The sequence below is a fragment of the Triturus cristatus genome, chromosome 1_2, assembly GCF_964204655.1.
Source record: "Triturus cristatus chromosome 1_2, aTriCri1.1, whole genome shotgun sequence".
NCBI lineage: Eukaryota > Metazoa > Chordata > Amphibia > Caudata > Salamandridae > Triturus > Triturus cristatus.
In genome coordinates, this window is record NC_140580.1 from 854,505,027 (window position 1) to 854,526,548 (window position 21,522).

The window sequence follows — 21,522 nt, forward strand, 5'->3', positions numbered from 1 at the left end:
TGGACAGCTTGACTCATCGTATTCTGGCAAGAAGTACAGGTTGCAGACCTTATGATGGTCACTGTGTGGGAACTTTGCACCACACTGGGGGCATTTCTTGAATGGCGTCATTTCCATGAGCCGTAGGCCTTATGGCATCGATAGGCCCAGCAGCCCACGTCGACTGGATTCGGGCCGATGAAAGGCGCGTCGAAGAGATCGATGTTCGAAGTCAATCCGAAGTTTGTGAAAGTTTTGAGCGTCAAAATAGTTTGAAATGGAAGTTTAGAACCGGAGCGCAAATGTTGCATCCGAACCCAATGGCGGAAAAAAAGAATCTAAGGATGGAGTCGATGCCCATGCGCACTATCATCCAAGGGAGGAGTCATCTATCTCGTGACTACAAAGACTTCTTCCAAGACAACAACAAGGTGCAAGCATCCAAGCCCAACACCAGATGGCGATCTAATGTTAGTGTGTGATCTGCAGCTCATATGCCTCGAACATACGAATTCTGCAAGTCCAACGCTATCAGCCAGTCTCCCTGGTCTAGGGCAGAAAAGACCTGAGCCAATGTAAGCATCCTGAATTTCTCTTTTTTGAGGAAGAAGTTGACGGTCCGAAGGTCTAGATTGGAATGAAGACCTTTGTACTTTTTGGGTATCAGAAAGAAGCAGGAATAACAACCACTGCTTACTTCTGAGATTGAGCTCTCTCTCTATATAGTCTCCATGGCCAGGAGAGCTGTGACTTCCTCTCTGCGCAAAACAAGATGATCCTCTGCCAGTCGTTCTTGAGATTGAGGTAAAGGAGGAGGAAAAGATAGAAAAGTAAGGGAGTAACCATCCGATTGATCTGCAAGACCCACTGTCCGATGTTATGGACTACCAGTGAAGGAGATGATGTTGGATTCTACCTCCAACTGGAAACGCCCATGGTTTTGCTGAACCAAACTAGGACAGCTTAGAGGCTGCAGCTGCCGGGGGTGGGTGGCGGAAGACTTCTGGCTACCATTCCCACAAAGTCAGAATGCAGTGCGTCCACGCACTCGCACAAATTGGGAAGTCTGTGCAGGACTGGGGCTGGGGTATGGCTGATGTGGTTCAAAGCCACTTCCATTGTCAAAATGAAGGAAAAGGCAGACTGGGGCGGGTGTTGGAAAATGCCCCTTTTTGCATGGTTACCTCCTAACTCTTTGCCAGATACCTGATGCCAAATTGACTGAGTGTGTGCTGGAAATCTGCTAACCCAGCCCCAGCACCTGTGTTCCTTCCAAAAACAGTACCTTTGTACCCACAAATGGCACATCTCTGGGCACAGGTAATCCCCTTTTAAAATTTACCATGGGTACCAAGGACACTGTGACCAGAGGCCTCGAAGAGCTGCAGCACCTATTATGACACCCTTGCAGATCCTGCCTATTAACACCCATTGCAGGCTGCATGTTCTGATGCAGAGAAAGGTGAAGAGTAGACATGGCACACATCCCTGTGTGCCATGCCTGCAACCCACTGCCTCTGGCCTAGGTAAGTCCCCCCTCTAGCAGGGTGCCGTACACAGGTGAGAGTGCACTTGCATGCGCACTGTACCCCTACAGTATCTAAGTCCATTCTTAGACATTGTAAGTGCAGTAAAGACAAATAGTATATGGTCTGGGAGTTGATCATTACGAACTCAACAGCTCCATAAAGCTTTACTAAAACCTAGGAAGTTTGGTATCAAACTTCTAAGCACATTAAACCCACACTGATCCCAGTCATAATGTGTTTTTATACTAATGGTAGTGTAAGGAGTATAATATGGACATTTGTGTATTTCACATAGGTATCAATTGCAGAAGTTTATTAATATATTAAAAAAGAGAAAAACAAGTCGAGTCTTGATAATGGAGGCTTATATCTGGCTTACACCACCAAAATCCGTCGACGCATCAAATAAACTAAATCTGGAGGACATATTGGCGTGCTTGCTGATTTTTTTTTTTAATCAGATGCCAGCTATGATCTTTTAAACCGATTAGTCAACGAACAAGAGCCTAAGTGTATTGTCTTATGTAATTTCTCGCTCTCCTCTTTTTTCTTTTAAATGGATGTGTAAAGAAAGAGTAATTGAAAATGGATATCTGATAATTTGATGGTGTATGGTATTTATGAATACAATTTATCATGTTTATGGATTTAAAAAACAAAATAAACAATTGATGCACAAGTTACTTACTTGTGTAACGATATATCTGTAAGAGACATTAGTTAGTGATAGATTCCTTATCTTAGAATATCCCCAGGCGTCAGACTGGATCCGGAAAGTTTTCGCCAGCAGTACCCCTGCGCGTAGGAAGGTGGTGTGGTGGGGCTCTGCGTTGGTCGCTGGCATCGTAGGTGCCGAGATGACATCACAGAGACTACTTCGGCACCACCCATACACACCAGCGTCAGTTCTGTACACTACTTTCCGCGCCAGGAACGCAGAGCCATGCAAAAAACTGACCACTGGTGCCATGAAACTAGGGCCCTGAAAGGGATGACCTTAACCCTAGAAATCAGTTTGCAGAAAGGGGAGGATGGGTGGGGCGGTAAGGAATCGCTAACTAATGTCTCTTACAGATATATCATTACACAAGTAAGTAATTTGTGAATCTGAAAGAGACACGTTTGTGATAGATTCCTTACCTTAGAATAAATACCCCAGCAATACCAACCCCGGTGGAGGGTCTGTGAACATCACACCAGAAAGTCACGGAGAACAGAACGGCCTAAGAAGCTGTCTCTTCGGACTTGGCTGTCCAGGCAATAAATAATGCTTGGTAAAAGTGTGCAGCGAGGCCCATGTGGCTGCCGGACAGATGTCCTGCAAGGGAACGCCGCGTCCCAAGGTAGTAGTGGCTGCCGTTGCCCTGGGAGAATGGGCACGCAGCCCCACAGGAGGCTCCATCTTAGCCAACGAGTAACAGGCTTTGATGCACAGAACGACCCACTGAGAGATGGTCCATTTGTGCTAGGCCCGACCTTTCTTGGCACCCACGTAGCCAACAAAAAGTTGGTCATCCACCCGGAACTGTTGTGTGCGCTGTAGATAGAACGAGAGGGCACGTTTTGGGTCCAGATGGTGGAGCCTCTCTTTCTCTTTTGAAGGATGCGGGCGAGGAAAGAAGTGGGCAAAGTGATGGTCTGCCCGATGTGGAAGGGTGTGACAACCTTTGGCAAGAAAGAAGGACTAGTCCTTAAAACCACTTTGTTCACATGAACAGAGAGAAAAGGAGGTTTAGAAGAAAGAGTATGGAGCTCTCTCACTCGTCTGGCAGAGGTGATAGCTACCAGGAAAGCAGTCTTGAGAGTGAGAAGACGTAAGGGACAGTTATGAAGGGGCTCAAAGGGTACGCACATCAGATAGGTCAAGACAAGATTTAAGTCTCATTCAGGCATAATGAAAGGCTCGGGAGGAAACGTGTGTGTAATGTCTTTCAGTAAGCGATTAACAACCGGGGACTTAAAAAGAGAAGGCTGATCTGGAAGCCGTAGAAAGGCGGAAATGGCCGCGAGATAACCCTTGATGGTGCCCAGAACAGAGCACTGCTGGGCCAAAGAGTGAAGGAACAAAAGAACTTCGGAAAGAGGGACCGAAAGGGGATCAACAGCCTTCGCTGTGCACCATGCCACAAATTTGATCTACCTGAAGGCGTATACCATCTTAGTGGAGGGACGCCTGGCTGCCACAATAATATCACAGACTTCGGAAGGAAGGTCGAAAGCTGTCAACTGTCGCCGCTCAATCTTCACGCATGGAGGTGGAGGCTGGACAGGTTCGGGTGGAGGACCGTCCCCTGCTGCTGTGACAGAAGATCCTCCCGAAGAGGCAGCCGGATCGGGAAATCAATCGCCATGCTGAGTAGCTAAGGATACCAGTATCTTCGTGCCCAATCCGGAGCCACAAGAACGACTTGGGCCCAATCGCGCCGGATCTTCTTCAGCACTCTGGGCAGAAGTGGTAAAGGCGGAAAGGCGTACAACAGACCGCAACTCCACTCGCGACGATAAGCGTCGCTGAGCGAGTGCCGCCTTGGAAATTCCAATTGACAGAACTGATGACATTGTGCGTTCTCTTCGGTGGCGAATAGATCTAACCAAGGCTCTCCCCACTGCAGAAAGAGACCTTGCGCCACGTCCGAGTTGGGACGCCATTCGTGATCCACCATACACCGGTGGCTGAGTTCGTCCGCCCTGGCGTTTGCCAGGTGTTGAACCACCAGGGAAATGCCCTGATGTTCCAGCCATGTCCAGAAGCGCAGAGCCTCCCGACAGAGGGTCCATGACCCCACCCCGCCCTGTTGCAGTACCACATGGCGGTAGTGTTGTCCGGGAACACCTGCACTACACTTCCCCGGACAGAGGGAAGGAATGCTCTCAGTGCAAGTCGGATCGTCCGAAGCTCTAAAAGGTTGATATGGAGCCGGGACTCCGCGGGAGACCAGATGCCTCTGATCTTCGTCTCTCCCATGTGGCCGCCCCATCCCAGGATGGATGCGTCCGTCACCACTGTGTGCTCCGGTTGGGGAAGGGAGAGGGTTCTACCATTGACCCAATCGCGATTCGTGAGCCACCACTGCAATTGTCCGAGATCTGGACGTAATCGGACAGGTTGCCCTGATGCTGTGCCCACTGGAACTTCAAGTCCCACTGCAGAGCCTGCATATGCCATCTGGAATGTTGCACAAGCAGGATGCAGGAGGCCATCAGGCCCAGGAGCCGGAGGGTCATCCTGACTGGAACCCGGGATAGAAAGATCGTAATCATAGCCTGAATATCCCAGACTCGCTGCTTGGGAGGATAAACCCGAAACTGCCTCGAATCCAGAACCACTCCGATGAAGGGGAGCTTCTGAGCGGGACTCGGTGCGACTTTGGCACGTTGATCGAGAACCCCAGCAAATGCAGGAGGTCGGCCGTAGTCTGGAGGTGGGAGCAGACTGCCTGGGGCGAGCCCGCCTTCAACAACCAGTCGTCGAGATAGGGGAAGACTGGAACCTCTAATCTGCGCAGATGAGCTGCGACCACCGCCATCACTTTCGTGAACACCCACGGGGGCACTGGTAAGGCCGAAGGGGAGCACAGCAAACTGAATGTGCTCTTGGCCTACTATGAACCGCAGGTAACGCCGGGGGGCCGTTAGGACGGGGATATGAAAATATGCATCCTGCAAGTCCAACGCTACCATCCAGTCTCCGGGGTCGAGGGCAGCCAAAACCGGAGCTAGAGTCAACATCTTGAACGTCTCCTTCCGGAGGAAGCGGTTGACGTTCCTGAGGTCCAAGATGGGACGTAGGCCCCCTTTGTCCTTTTTGGGGACCAGAAAGTAGTGGGAATAACAACCACATCCTACTTCTGGCCCAGGAAGGCAGTCAATGGCCCCCTTGGCCAAGAGGGCCATGACTTCCCGCTGGAGAAGCGCAAAATGGTCCCCCGACATGCAGTGGTACTGAGGTGGCATGGCTGGAGGGGCAGTCTCGAAGGGGAGGGTTAGCCCCTTCGAACGATTTGCAGCACCCACCTGTCCGAGGTAACGGAACACCAGTGGGGGCGGTGATGGCGAATCCTGCCATCCACCGGCGTGGGGGTGAGCCCCAAAGCTCGGACTAGGAAGGCTTTGAGGCGGATGCTGCGGGAGTGGAGGTGGACTGACCGCATGCTGGCCCCCTGTCCCACCGCGGCGGGAACCACGTCCACGCTGAGGTTGGTTCTTCGCAGCCTTGTGGCTAAACGAACATGTCGGGCAACCCCTTGCGTGGCCACGAAAGGAACGAAAAGCAGACATGGCCGGGCGCGTGGGTGAGAGACCGAAGGACTTGGCCGTAGCCCGGGAGTCCTTAAAACGCTCCAGCGCACTATCTGCCTTATCGCCAAACAGGCGAGTGCCATCAAAGGGCATATCCATAAGAGACCTTTGCACATCCCCTAAAAAACCAGTGGACAGCAACCAGGCGTGGGGACGGAGGGCCACTGTCGTGGAAATCGACCTACCCAGTGAGTCCGCGGTGTCCAATCCACACCTGATGGCAAACTTTGCTGCATCTTTCCCCTCAGCAACAGCTTGGGAAAGCACTGTCCAAGCCTCCTCTGGACACTGAGGCAGCACCTGCGCAACCGTGTCCCAAACAGCGTGGGAATAGCGGCCCAAGAGGCATGCGATGTTCACCGACCGCAACCCTGAGCTGGCAGATAAAAACAGTTTCTTGCCGAACTGTTCCAGCTTCTTGGATTCCTTATCCGGCGGAGCAGTCGGAAATGCGCTCTGGGAAGTTGAGGCCTGGATGACCAGGCTCTCCGGGGTTGGGTGGGTAGACAGAAAAGCAGATTCACCCATGACCGGGCGATGGCGCATTGCTACATTCCTATCCACGGGAACCCCCATGGCTGGTCTAGGCCAGGTGCTCATCAAGACGTCACTTAAGGCCTCATTGAACGGCAGCAGGGGCTCCAAAGAGCTTGCCGCAGGCTGAAGCATTTCAATGAGGAGATTAATCTTGAGGGTCACCGTAGGCAGGTCGAGGTCAAGGACCTCAGCTGCTCTACGGAGCACCACAGTGTATGTAGCCCCCTCCTCCATGGCCACCGCAGGAGGAGAAAGAAAACCAGGGTCAGAGGAGAGGTCAAGGATACTTGCATCCTTTAGCACTTCTGTCCATTCCTGTTCCAACCCGCACTGCCATGCAAGGGAGTCCTCCGACCCCTCCCAGTCATCCCCTTCCTCCACTGCCCGTGGAACAGGCTGCGGAGGTGGGGGGGGGATAGGGGAATACAAATTGTCAAACAGCGCAGGGTACGGCGCCGGATTGCATTGGTCCGGCTCCGTGTCCCAATTAGGGGCAAAATTGTCCGGAAACCCGGGCAAAGGCAGTGGCAGGACGAACGGAACCCACTGCGGCGCCAGAATCAGAGCAGCCGCCAGCACCGGCGGCACGGGAGGGCCCTCAACTGGGACCGCGGGGCCCAAAGGTGAGTCGGCGGGAGCCCGAGGCCTGAAGAGGCGGTCCATGGCTGCAAGAAAATATTGCCCCTGGGCAGGAGTCGCACGCGGACCCGGATAGGGCGGGTAGGCCGCAGGACTCACAGGCTCAAAAGGAGGCGCAGGGGCGGTACCCCCGGCCCCCTCGTCCGGAGCCCGACGGGGGGGGGGGGGGGGGGAGGGGTGGGGGGGGGAGGTCTGAGAGTGAAAACGTTTCTTTGACTTCTTCTTATGTCATCTCTTACCCGATTCAGAGTGTGAAGACTTCGACCCCAAGGAGCGATGATGATGGCTCCGCGATCGGTCCCTCGATCGACCCTTGGACCTCGAACGGCGCAGAGACGACTGCCAGGCCTCTAGCGGCTTACAGGACTGCTCCCATAAGGCCTTCGGAGCCATGGCCAGACAGTCAGAACATGACCGGGAGTAATGGTCACGCTCCAGACAGTAGAGACAGACGCCATGGGGGTCGGCCACCGACATCGAGCGGCTACAGGCCCCGCAGGACTTAAAGCCAGGCATCCCTACGTGGCACCAGGAGTCAAAGACTCAAAAGGAGAAGACAAAAAGTCTCAAAAGTATAGAAAAAAAGTGACTAGGGTACGTGCCCCAACCAGATCTGTGTTTGCTGGCGCGGTAAAAGAAAGAACGGACGTCAGGGCGCATGGGTGGTGCCTAAGTAGTCTCCCTGACGTCATCTCTGTGCTTACGCCGCCAGCGATGTACGCGGAGCCGCACGACGCCACCTTCCGACGCGCAGGGGTACTGCTGACGAAAACTTTCCGGATCCAGTCTGACGCCTGGGGATATTCTAAGGTAAGGAATCTATCACTATCTTGTCTCTTTCAGATTGTAATTTTATGATGATTTTTAGTATTGTGAAGAAACAGTGTGGATTATATCTATTTTAATAAATACTTTGCTTTCATATGGAAAATGCTACTTACCATTATGCATCTGTTCATGGCATGTAGAGCTGCATATCGTACACTGTGCATTAGACAGCCATCTGGTGTTGGGCTCGGATACTTGCACCTTGTTGTTGTCTTGGATGAAGTCTTTTGTAGTCACGAGATAGGTGACTCCTCCCTTGGATGATAGTGTGCATGGGCATCGACTCCTTCCTCAGATTGTTTTTTTCCGCCATTGGGTTCGGATGTAACTTTTGCGCTTCGGTTTGAAACTTTGCTTTTCAAACTTTGACACGCAAACTCTCCGGTATAGTTATCGATCGCGTGATCTTCGACACACAACTCAACAACTCTATTCCGGTCATCGACGCGGGCCGTTGGGCCCATCCACGCCGTCGGACCTACAGCTCATGGAAAGGACTCCATTTAAAAAATGCCCCCAGTGTGTATTCTTGTGTGGTACCGTAAGTGTAAACTGGGTTCAGACGATCATATGGAATTGATTTTAGACTGAATTTATATGTTTGGGAGTGTTTGATGGACTTTAATTCCAAGGGAGTTGTCATTGGATGGTATAGTTCACACATCCCTGTGTGCCATGCCTACTACCCACTGCCTATGGCCTAGGTAAGTCAACCCTCTAGCAGGGTGCCCTAGACCACAGGTGAGGGTACAGTGGAATGAGCCCTGTCCCCCTACAGTGTCTAAATCCATTCTTAGACATTGTAAGTGTAGTAAAGCCATGATGAGTATATGGTCTGGGAGTTGGTCGTTACGAACTCCACAGCTCCATAATGGCTTTACTGAAACCCGGGAAGTTTGGTAACTTCTCAGCACATTAAACCCACACAGATGCCAGTGTGGGACTTAATTTAAAAATCACTCGACAGGCACACTGCAAGTTGGGGGTGCTGTTTGGGCTCATGCACGGGTGCAGGGAGGGGGGAGTTTTGTTTGGAATGTTGGGTTGGGGTTGGGTATTGTTTGTTTGTACCACAAGGCAGACATATTGTTGTGTTCTATTCAAGGTGCTCTCTGGGAGGGGACTGATTGGTTTTGGCTGTGATGGGGGGTAGGGGACTGAGACTTCTTTCCTGGAAGTTAACGGACTGGGGGACAGGATAAAACGGGGGGTGGTCCTGCAGTTTTTAAAACGGATTTCACCTGATATTGTGTTCTTGCAAGAAACACACCTTATTGGTAATTCCTTCTGTGCTATGAATAGGCGGGGCTATCGCCTTGTGGCTCATTCGGGCTTCACCTCTGGTTCGAGGGGTGTGGGCATTATGGTTAAAACCTCGCTCCCGTTGGAGGTTGACGAGGTGCTCCATGATGACAGGGGGCGATATACGGCTCTGGTGGGTAGATGGGAGGGTAAAGTGGTTGTTTTGGTTTCTGTTTATGTCCCGCCGGGGTTGCAGACGACTACTTTTGCTGATTTGGGGCGCCTTCTTCTTGGGCTGCCGGAGGGGATCCTAGTGGTTGGAGGGGATTTTAATGCTGTGGTCTCCGGAACTGAGGATCGTCACCCACCCAGGGATCTCCCCCGGGCCCAAACTTGGTTGTCTGGCCTCTTAGATACCCTGGGTCTGGTGGATTGTTGGCGGCTAAAACATCCTGCGCAGGTACAATACACCTTTCATTCCGGGGCTCATGGTAGTCTTTCGAGACTTGATTATGTTCTGATGCCAGCGGCACAGGCGGGGAGGGTCGGGGAGGTGCGGCATCTTGCTCGGGGTATTTCAGACCACTCCCCGCTCTTGTTACACTTTGATATTGTCCCGGGGATGGAGGGGAGGGTGGTCCCGATCAACCCCTGGTACCTGCGTAATCCCGCAATTCGCGCAGATTTGATTAAATCCCTTGAGCAATATTTTGGAGATAATGTGGGATCAGTGTCGTCTGCTGTTTCTCTGTGGGAGGCGTTCAAAACGGTACTCCGGGGGAAGCCCTGTCCCTCATTTCCCATTCCAAGAGGTGTGAGCGGGAGGAGGTGACCCGTATCGAGTCTGAGATAACTGAGTTGGAGGGTGACCTGGATTGTGGTGTCACGGACGACAAACTGCATGCTCTTAGGATCAAACAAGCGGACTACAAGGCCCTAGTCACCGAGGCCAGGGGCCTGAGTAGGGAGCAGCAGGGGCGACTGTATGATATGGGTGATAAGGCTGGAAAACTGATTGCGTGGCTGGATAAAAAGGAGAGAGCGAGTCGAGTTGTTCCGCTGGTTGAGAGAGTGGAGGGTGTGTATGTTACTGATCCGGGTGAAATTGTTGATTGCTTCGCAGAGTATTTCCGCGGGGGTGTATTCCCCGGTATCTTCTCGCTCGGAAGAGGATTCCCGCGACCTGCTTAAAGATATTGCGTTGCCTTCCCTTTCGGAGGAGGATAAATCGTTGATGGACGCGACTCCGACATCTGAGGAGATCGCCCTGGCCATACGTTCAGTCGCCTCTGGCAAGGCCATGGGTCCTAATGGCCTTCTCATTGAATTGTACAAATTGCGGCCGGATACATTGGCGCCACACCTTCGTGATATGTTCCTCGCGGCCCGGGCGGCGGGTTCCCTCCCGCTGGACCAGCGTCTAGCCACTACTGTGGTTATTCACAAGGAGGGGAGGCCGCGTGATCGGGTCACTTCTTACAGGCCCATTTCGCTCTTGAATGCGGAACCGAAAATTCTGGCCAAGGTGCTGGCTAATCGGCTGGTCAGTGTGGTGTGCGATCTGATCCATCAGGACCAGTCCGGTTTTATCCCTCATCGCAACACCGCGCTTAACCTGCGGCGTTTGCATGGGGTGCTCTCGAGGGTTCCGTTCATACGTGAGCCAGCCATTTTGGCGTCCCTGGACGCCACTATGACATTCGACACGCTTGAGTGGCCATATATCTGGGCGACGCTGGAGAAGTTTGGGTTTGGCCCGGGATTCATTGGCTGGGTGAAATTGTTGTATTCCGGACCGCTAGCCCAGGTGGTGGTGAATGGTAGAGTATCGGCTCCTTTTGAATTGGGTAGAGGCACGCGACAGGGTTGCCCGCTGTCGCCTCTCCTCTTTGCGCTCGCCTTGGAGCCCCTGGCGGAGTGGCTGCGGTGGCACCCTTCGATTCGTGGTCTCCGATGGACTCCTGAGTATGAGGATCGAGTCTCTCTCAACGCGGACGATATTCTTTTGTATCTTGCTTCCCCGCGTGAATCGTTGATTGTGTTAGTGGATGTGCTGTATTCCTTTGGCCGGAACTCAGGCCTAGTCATCAACTGGGCTAAGTCCTGTGTATATGTCCTCTCAGGGGAGGCTCCTATCCTCCCGCGGGGTTGTCCTATCCAGGTTGCTCAACAGGGATTTAAGTATCTGGGTATTTTTATTACCCTGGACTCTGCGGCCCGATACACACAGAACCTACTCCCCCCCCCTCCAACGTTTGAAGGCGGATGTGGCGCGTTGGAGGCGGTTGCCGCTCTCGCCGCTCGGCCGGGCGGCGCTGTTTAAGATGATGTCGTTGCCACGGTTTTTATATGCCTTACAAAACACGATGGATGTCGTTCCGGCTAGTTACTTTCGGGAGGTGGAGGGTCTGCAACGCCAACTGTTTTGGGATGGGAGGCCGCGGATCGCCCTCGCGAAGCTGACGCTCCCGTGGTACGATGGGGGGTCGCCCTCCCCGACATCAAACGTTATTACTGGGCCTCCCAGCTGGCTGCGATAAACCACGGGCTTTATGGGCCCGCCCTTAATCCGGCTTTTGAAATGGACAAATTGTTGTTGCCGGGTGGCGACTACAATCGTGCGCTCTACTCTAGATCGCTCGACGCACGTTTGACGGGTCCGACACGGGTCGCGGTACGGGTGTGGCATGCGGCAAACTCGGCGATGGGGTGGAAGGATCGGTTGACCCGGGCGACGCCATTGTATGCTTCTGAGCGACTGGGTTGTTTGTGGACGACGAAAGGCTTCGAGAAGTGGGACACGATTGGCATCAGCAGGGTGGGCGATCTTTGGACGAAGGGGGGATTTAAAACGTTTGATGTGCTGAAAGCGGAATACCAGTTGCATGACAGGGAGTACTTCCGGTATGTACAGGTTCGCCACGCGTTGTCTTCCGTGTTCCCGGAGGTCGCGTCTATCCCGGAGTGCTCCCCTTTGGAAGATAGAGTGCTTGACGGGCATGTACCGGATGGCACTATCTCATTGATCTATAAAAAGCTCATCAACGATCGCTCGGGACTGCTGGCCGCCCTCCGTGAGGCATGGGTCGCTGATGGATTGGAGCTGGACGACGAGGATTGGGTATCTGCGGTGGCCTCCCCGAAAGAGGTGGCCATACCGGCCCGCCTTCGTTTCGTCCAGCTCAAAATACTCCACAGGGTTTACGTTACGGGACCGGGCCTGATGCGCATGGGATATGCGGTGGATGGGATGTGTAAGCGTGGGTGTGGCATGTTAGGGACCTTCTTCCACATTTTGTGGGAATGTCCGGAGGTGACTCGATTCTGGCGTGGTGTGCATGCGGTGTTGCAAGCGGTCACGCATGTTGCGCTGTTCCCCGAGGCTAGGAGGTGTCTGTTGAATGTGTGGGAGCCGACTGATTACACGGTGACGCAAACGTGGTGGGTGACATTGGGATATATGGTGGCCAAGCGTGACATAGCACAATTGTGGGGCTCCCAGAGGTCACCCACGATTTCGGTATGGAAGGAAAATATGGATTGGTGTATGTTCCTAGAAAAGGTTGTGTATGTGGCGAGAGGTAAGCCTGGGAAATGGGTAAAGGTGTGGGGCCCCTGGAACTCCTATCGCGGCGGGATCTGTACCCCGTCACTGACGCCCGACTTGGCGGCGGCCCGGTCTCCCTAGTCTGCACATTCTCTTGATTCTGTGTTATCGTGACCACTTTGTCTCTGCCCCTGCCCTTCCCCCCCTCCTATTCTTGTAGGTTGGTAGAGCCCTCCCGAGGGGAGCACATACTGTTGCCTAGACTTTTGCCGCCTTGTGGGTTTGTTTTTCGTTTTTCATTTAAAATGAAACCGCCATTTGGGATGTTTGGGCAATGTGGCCGCAAATGATATTTTTGATCTGTGGGACTTTTTACTGCTTGCTGCTTGTGTTTATGAATGTGTTTCATGGTCTCACTGTCTACTAGCGGCCGTCCTGAAGGTTGCAGGCCCATACTTGTATATCTCTTGAATTTTGTAATAAAGGTTTCCCAAAAAAAAAAAAAAAGAAAGAAATCACACAGAGGAGATGCCCCCTGAAAAATGACCAGCCCTTGTGTTGTTCCTGAGTGGCTACCCGCCAAAGTTTACAACGTAATTGGAGATCAACCTACTCTCAGGAAAGTAAAACATGTTACCGTGCAGCGCTAAAAGAATATCGTAAACTCATTATTGCAAAAACAAAACAAAAAAAAGAGACTTCTTTGCCGAACGCATTTCTAGCACAAAGAACTCATCTAGGGAAATCTTAAAATAGTGAAGTCTTTTACGAACCCCCTTGTGCTCACTCACGTTAGTCCCCCTTCACAGAAGTTATGTAACAAGATCTCTGATGTCTTGAAGAGAAAATCGCCCTGATTTATGCGTTTCTGGACCAAAGCAGTTTTCGTCCTCTTTCTACCCCGCACTTCGGTCCTCCTTCCTTCAATCTGAGGATGCAAGTTTCAGTGTTGCCCCTAAATATTAAAATTAGGGGCCCGGGAATACGGCTTTGGATCCAGCCCCCACTGGCCTGTCCCGAATTCAACCTGCCCCCAGCGAAACTCCGGCATGTTCAGTAGCCATCCAGAGCCCTTGACCTCTCCTCTGACCCTGGTTTTCTTTCTCCTCCTGCGGTGGCCATGGAGGAGGGGGCTACATACACTGTGGTGCTCCGTAGAGCAGCTGAGGTCCTTGACCTTGACCTGCCTACGGCCGCCCGAGTGCCCCTAGGAGTGCAACCTCTGTCCTAATCTACTCCCCCATTTGCCTGTGACCAGGAGCCCAACTCCCACAGCTGCATGGCCTGCTAGCTAGCAGCCACCAACCAAAGGCCCCCTGCCTCCCATAGGATAACATTGGGCCTAACTCACTCTGCACCCGGCTGCCCCTGTGCCGCTGACGGTGTAACAACTGTACCCACCTGCCCTGGGAGACCCTTGAGTCTATGCCCAGAACCTTAACTCTGCCAGTCGAGTTCTTATCCAAAAGCGGATAACTCACTTTTCTTCTATAGGGTAACATTGACTGGTTGTGTCGAGTTTTGAAACTCTAAAATATTCACCTAAAATCAGCCGAATTACGAAAACGAATTTACTCACCTGTTATCAGGAGAGATCCCAGTGCTGGATCTTGGCGCCCAGTACTGACCCTGCAAATAATTACAACCGTACTTACCGCTAACTTGATTTTCCTCCATAGGATAACATTGCCTGGTTTTTGCCAGAAAAGTGTCGATTTTGCAAACTTACAAATATTCGTTAAAAATCGCCTGTATAACAAAAACGCATTCTTTCAACTGTTTACAGGAGATGCACCAGTGCTGGATCCAGGATCCAACACTGAGTAAGAAAAAGTAGCGATAACCCTACTTACCTGCTAAGTGAATTTCCTCCCATAGGATAACATTGGTGATAATATTCCTTAAAAATCACAGCTGTAACCAAAACCTTTTTACTCAACTGTTTACAGGAGATGTCCCAGGACTGAATCTAGGATCCTGTCCTGTGGTAAGAAAAGTAATCCAAAAAGTAATCAATTGCATTTAACTAGAAATTCCCATTGAACTCAATGTATAATTGTGTTTGAAATTGTGTTGCCTATTGCAACAACTGTATCTATTGCAATCAAAAGTCTATTGCCTATTGAAAGTATTTATCTAAAGCATCTCATTCTGAGAAAGTATATTTTGATACCCATTGTTGGTTCTAAAATAAAACAACTATTTATTTTGATACAAAACCATTGGCCTAGAGTTCAGTTCTTGAGTGTGTGAGACCATTTGCTGACTGAGTGTGTACAAAAAATGATTTACACTGTCCTCTGATCCTGCCTTACTGTTCGACCAAGCTACCACTTTAGAGAGTAAGGTTATATCTAACTTTAACCTCTGCCAAACCTCTGGGGACTGTGGACTCTGTGCACACTGTACCTATTTGGGAACAGTATATACAGAGCCACTTTCTTACGGTAATATTTTGATTATACTGGTGCAATCACAATGACTGTGCACAATGGATGTTCTCTTCATTGCTGGGTCCCCGTGATCTCAAGACTCTTCTTTAAAAACATTTTGAAGGTATGGAATGTGTTTTTCATAAAGTTCTACATCATTCTCTATGGAACAAACCACATATGTCATGATTTGTGTGACAGGATGAGAGACCTTGTGCCACTCTGCTTGATCATAGGCATTGTGCTGTCCATTTAAATTAACACATGAACAAATATTTGACTTGAAGAAGAGAGGCCTGGAATGCTAGTCTTGCTCCTCTAATCTCTAAAGGTTTGATATGGGACTTGGATTTCAGTCGAGAAGATTTCCCACTTACATGCATGCCATTCTTGTATAATGACAAAATTCAATAACATTTTTGATAAAAATAAAAAACAATAATACATGCATGCCGTTCATGTGAGACTCCCCCATTTTATCAGAGATCAGCCATCAGAGACTGCGTCCTGACGTGAAGTAACAACTCACCACAGAAAAGATCGCCCTCCTTTAGCCCCCCAAGAACTTTGTTATCTCCTTTGTTACTGTTACTTGGTGATCTCAGTGTTCTCCTTTTTCACAACACACATCACTCAGCTGTGTGGACAGCATTTTCAGATAAAGAGGAGCAATGGGGATGCAGGGTGAGCTACGCCTTGGAAGATCATTTAGTTTCTTCACAGTTACCTTGCTGTGACTTTGAATGAGAACTGCCACTTAGTGAAGCTTTAACACTCTCGCTGTTGTGGTGAGACTTTCAAAGCACATCTGTGTTTCTTTCCTCCCAGAAAGATTAGAAAGTTTGTTGGAGTTAGAATTTTTTTTCCTCTTTCAAGTTAAAACCATTTTTGGAAGAAGAGATGTTTTCTGAAGTGCTTCTAAGGCTTGTGGCAAAGATAACGTTTGATATGCCAGTCATTTAAATATGGGTAAACAGACAGGGCTGGCATTTCCACCAGCCTGCTGCCAGAACATTGCATTTGATAAATATTTTCTGCCACAGACTTAGGCCAAATCGCAAAGCCCTGAATTGATACTGTACCCTGTCCACCTGAAATGTTGATACCGTCCATTGTTTGGGTGAACAGCTATACTGAAATAGGTGCCTTCTGGGTCTATTACTACTAGACAGATGCCTCTCTATTTGTTTAGCAGTCCTCAAGTCCAATATAAGGCACTATTCTTGTGATTTTTAATTACAAGAACATTTCTTGAGAAAAATGTGTTCAAACTTTCGTGTTGAGGTACCAACACCCCCGGTCGTCAAATAATGTATTAGTTGCCCGTTTCATTTGTTTAAGGTGTTTGAGAGTCTCCTTCAGAGGTTGGTTTATAGGAATTACAATAAACTCTAAAGTCTCTAAAGCTGTGGTTCTTAACCTTCTGACGTCTGTGGACCCCCACTTAATCACTACTGGAACCTGGGGACCCCAATTAAATTATTATTGAATCTGGTGACCTCCAATGAGTCATCAATGGAAGCTGATGAACCCAGTCTAAGCATTTTCGATCATTTGAAATGCAAGACAATACATAAAAGATACATAAACAGGCATTCCTCAAACTAACAGAGAAATACTTAATTCACAAACAAAATAAAAAACATACATACTGGGAAGTTTGGAGCATTTCTAAATTCAGTTGAGGCCACTCATCATCCCTCTCTATCTTATTTGATGCACTTGCACTGCTCCCACAAACCAATAATGTTTAGCCTACATTTTGACATTATGCATCTTTATTAAAATAGACTTTATTGATCTGTTAACATTGGTTCCCTGTCTCAGCTGGTGGGAACCCCCTGAGTAGGCTTCACGGATCCCCGGCCCACAGGTTGGGAACCACTGCTCTAAAGTGAACACTTTTATTACAATATCTAAAACACATCTGTATGTAATGATTTCCTTCCATGCTTGTACAAAGAGTTGACTTCCCACCTTTACCGGCATAGACAGTAGGGACAGTTGCAGTGGAATGAAGTCATTTTCTTTGGTGTCTTGGCAAGAAGATTTGCACACCTTTGGTTTAATCTGTTGGACAGATTCATTTGCCTCCAGTAGTGTTGGCTGAATTCTTGAGAAGATCCATAAATCTTTGAAGATTGAAACTTATTGGACTGATATATGAATGTCGTATCTCTTAAAGGCTGAAAATTGCCTCTTTTGTAGTAATCAAAGAGATTTAATGAGTCAGTCTTCATTGATTGTACCGTATTGTCAACTTTCTTCCCAAATACATAGGCCTCAACAAAGGGCCTATCAATTACTCAGGTTTGAAGCTCTGGCCAGAAACGAGCACTTTCAACCACCCATATTGGTGTGTCACTACAGTGATGCCTATTTGTTTGAAGCCTATAGGGGATGAATCCATAGAATCTATCAATGCAGAACTAATATTCCTATATCTCAAAATAAACCTCGCCTGTGCTTTACCCTCATCTGACAACTTGTTGATTAAGGGTGGCAATATTGTGCAATAAATGGCGGTCATGCCTTGAAAGTAGTACTGAAGCATTAGAGACCTTAATCGAGTTTACAGCAAACAAATTGACTTTTCTTCCAAGCACACTGACTGGTATTCCCATACAGTCTACTTTCCCTCTGTATGTGTTGGGTCGTACAGCGCAAGGAGTAGTGGGATTCCATGATTTCTGGGCTGCGGCAGAAATTACAGACTTGGTCTTAACTTGGTTTTAAAAAACAGAGCTGCCCGAATCTGTTTTTTTTGGGCGGGGGGGGGGGACATCGGTCACGGACACGTTAACTGAGGTATTGGACAGAGGGGCTCACAGCACACCACAAGACTGCCTCCTACACTGGTTTCCATTCACCTCTAAGACTAAAGTCACTAGCGGATTTCAGGACTTGGCGCTTCTCTTGGCTAAAAGAGAGAAAGCTCAGAACTCGAAAGGTCGGAGAGGCCCCAGTGCAGAAACCAGGAGGAGAGAAGTCATACACTGGTTGGATTATGAAGGAGCGATCAGGACCAGAATGGCTAAACAGGGCCAGGGCTTGCTAGAAGCACCCAGAGCATGGGTGGCATTAGTGGAGTAACTAAAACACGGGGGTGACCCTCAGACAGCTGACACTTGGGCAATTGGCCGATGTAGTATTCCACACTTAGAGAGGACAGGTAGGCACATTTTATTAAACATTAACCTGGAGAGGATCACTTCTCCCCTTCCCAAGAAGAGTAAATTATACCACGGCACGAACTTAGCACACTGAAGGCAACAGGAGAACTATGAACACAGAGATAACACCTTAACGGGGGAGGGGGTGGGGACAGACACCCACCTTGAGAGGTCCGAAGACAGCCTGCTGGGGCGGCGATGGGGAGGCTTTGGTTGAACGTAAAAGTTGTACACATCTGCTGGGCATAGACTATAGGCTGGGGTCTAGAGTGCTAATAGATGTAGCATCCGCACTGTGCCTGGATTACCACTGTTCTTAACATTACCCAGTCTCTGCGCCCATGGACACCAAGTTAAGACACTCAGGAACACGCAGTGGTCGAATTCTGCTTATACTGTGGATACTGTGTTTACATGGTTTAATACACCTTTGTATGGTTGCCTACTTGTAAAATCAAAAAAATATATTTTTTTTTTTAAACTTGGTATAAAAAGTTTTTTCAAAAAATAAAAAAAGACAGGCAGGTACAAATGCAGGGGTTTGTATTTCTTGCTTTTCAGTTACTAGCAGAGACAGCAGCTGGATTTTCAACACCGCCTTACCAAATATGATCTAGAATGGGTCATGACCCAATCAATCTTCTAACTTTCTCTTTGAAATCAAATAGAAAACAGGACTTCCCTGTGGCTGTAACAGGCAGCTTGAATTTTGGAGGGGTGCCTATCAAAGCATAGAGCCTATCAACGTCATCAGGAGGGGAGTCTTTGGTTTCTGGCACAGAACTCTTCATCCAGAACTACGTACTCATCCCATTCTGGTTCTCTTGCGAGTCTCTGCTCATCATGAACTGTATTTTCACCTTGTGGCATTCAGCCCAAAGATGATGTATCTGTCAATATTGTAAGCTATAGATGAGGAAGGGAGAATGGCCTGCTGTAGATCTGGTTGGTGTCCAACAGCCACCATCGAGGATGTGGGCTGTCCTTCCAGAGATACAGATGTTGTCCAAAAGGCAACCCCAGTGCTGCTCCCACTGCAAGCACAGATCCCACTTCAGAGCGTGCATGTATCACCAGCATGAGGTTCCAATAGGATGCATGAGGCCACGGAACCATTTGTGTTGGATCCCAGGAGTAAGTCCCAAACATTGGGATCATAAACTAAATGCCCTGGACTCGTCGGTGTAGAAAGGCCTTAACAGCACCATGCCTAGAACGGGCCCTACAGTGGTTGCAGGTAGGTAAGAAAAATACCGGAATCAGTCTTGATTGCCTGGGAGAATTCATAGGTTGAGGAATCTGTTGGTAAAATATTCCATCACAAATATCGGTTATGTGAAGCATTCTACCTGTAAAGACTACAACTAATATATCACCATCAAGATGGTTGATGTTATGTACTTTTCTCAAAATCAAGGGAGACTAAACTGAGCAGCTTCTTATATGACACTGAAAGCCTTAACACATCTAACAAGTGTCCCAAAACTGGCTCAGTATCTGCTGGACAATGCCCATCCCTCCGTGGCACAGTTCTGCTTGATTTTTAGACACTGGCATAAGACACTCTGATGGAGGCATTCTTGAAATTGTGCCCGTGGGGAAATGCAAATTACTTATTTTAGGACTTCAGGTGGTAACTGAACAAAGGCTCTGAATGATCTTGGCTTTGGATTTAGTCAGTGACAGAAGGAAGCTGTGTCCGATCTGGACTCAGATTTCGAGAGTAATCACACACAGCTCTAGGACAGCTATGCAACTGCATTTACCTGAATGATCTTGGAGAGCTCGTCAAAGGAGGTCTTGCAGTCACCGCAGTACTCCTGGGCCAGCTGAAGGATGTACCGATTTACACTGGCAGATGCGGAGCTGATCCCACCAGCATTACTGCTGTCATCCTGTGGAAGCAACAGAACACGGTTCACAAATCAGCATTCAGGAAAGAGGAGCCATATTTGATCTAAACACACTGGTGCCAATCACATCGGTTGAATCTATTCAAAGGAAAAGCCCACTATGACAACAAAATAAATGATCAAACAGTTCCCTGTGAAAAGCTCAACTCTATCCCCCTGATCCCTAAGAACAATGCGGCCTGGGACACCTTTACCCCGCTCAGTGAACAAGACATCAAAAAGATTCTCCGGAATATCAACCCGTCCAACCACTTCAGTGACCCGTTACCCCCATCCATTTTCAAGGAAATCAAGAATGCACTCATCCCTACCTGGACAAGGATTGTAAATGCGTCTCTGTCACAAGGCACAATCCCAGATTGCTTAAATGCAGCTCAAGTATCCCCTATACTAAAAAAACCTTACGTTGATAGGACAGATCTCAATAATTTCCGACCTATCTCCAACATACCCACCCTTGCGAAACTCCTTGAAAAATGCGTTCAGGCCCAACTCTGTACCCACATCGAGAACTACCAGCTCTTGGACCAACATCAATCCGGCTTTCGGTCTGGCACAGCACTGAATCGGCCCTCATTCATGTATTGGATGACATTCTAAAGATTCTCGATCAAAATGAATCCTGATCAGATATGAAACAACGACTCCAGACAATCCAGATCACAGCTGCCAGACTGACCCTCAACGTGCCCAAGAGAACCCACATCACTCAGCATCTGAAAAACCTCCACTGGCTTCCGGTCCAGAAGAGATGCCACTTCAAGCTCTTGACCCACGCCTACAAAGCCCTTCACGACCAAGGACCCGCCTACATAAATCACCGCCTACATGACACCGCCTGCACTTCCACTGACCCCAAAGGAACCTCCGCTTCGCACACCTCTCCCTTGCACAGATCCCTCCCATACACCACTGTTGCACCAAAGGACGATTCTTCTCCCATCTTGCGGCCAAAGCCTGGAATACCTGGCCCCTCCATACCGCACTCTCGCTGACTGAATTTAGGAAGGTGCTCGAGACCAGGCTTTGCGACCGACCAGCAGCAAGTGCCTGGATACCCTCTCGGGTGACAAGCCCTGCTTTACAAGTACGAATTGATTGACAGTCACACTAAGGGTATGCAGCAAAACATGCAATAAGCTTCAAGTACCTGAGGTTTCTCTGGAGCAGCCTCATTCACCTTATACAGGAGGTTCTCCAACTGGGGTCTGTGCCCCATCAGTTGATGGTACACACGATCAGCCTTGTCCAGAAGTGTGTTAATATTCGTGACTGCCTGTAAACGAAGAATAAACAAGTCTGAGCAGCTAAACTTTGCTGAAGCGGCCTAATACATTTCTCAAGGATTCCCCAATGTCTCACACCCCAATATAGGAGAGCACTGCTGATGCTCAAAACGTTTCC

At 49.3% G+C, this 21,522-nt stretch overlaps 1 protein-coding gene across 14 annotated transcripts in view; it reads right to left on the reverse strand.

The window, feature by feature from the left end:
• Positions 1 to 21,522, reverse strand: part of UBR4 (ubiquitin protein ligase E3 component n-recognin 4) — a 1,980,383-nt gene that overhangs the window by 271,692 nt on the left and 1,687,169 nt on the right. For all 14 annotated transcript variants that reach the window (XM_085609056.1, XM_085609055.1, XM_085609054.1 and 11 more), the window contains 2 exons: positions 21,269 to 21,394; positions 19,972 to 20,100 (listed from right to left, as the gene is read on the reverse strand). In XM_085609056.1, the coding sequence (XP_085465182.1) occupies positions 19,972 to 20,100; positions 21,269 to 21,394 (255 nt within the window). The remainder of the gene's footprint in view (positions 1 to 19,971; positions 20,101 to 21,268; positions 21,395 to 21,522) is intronic.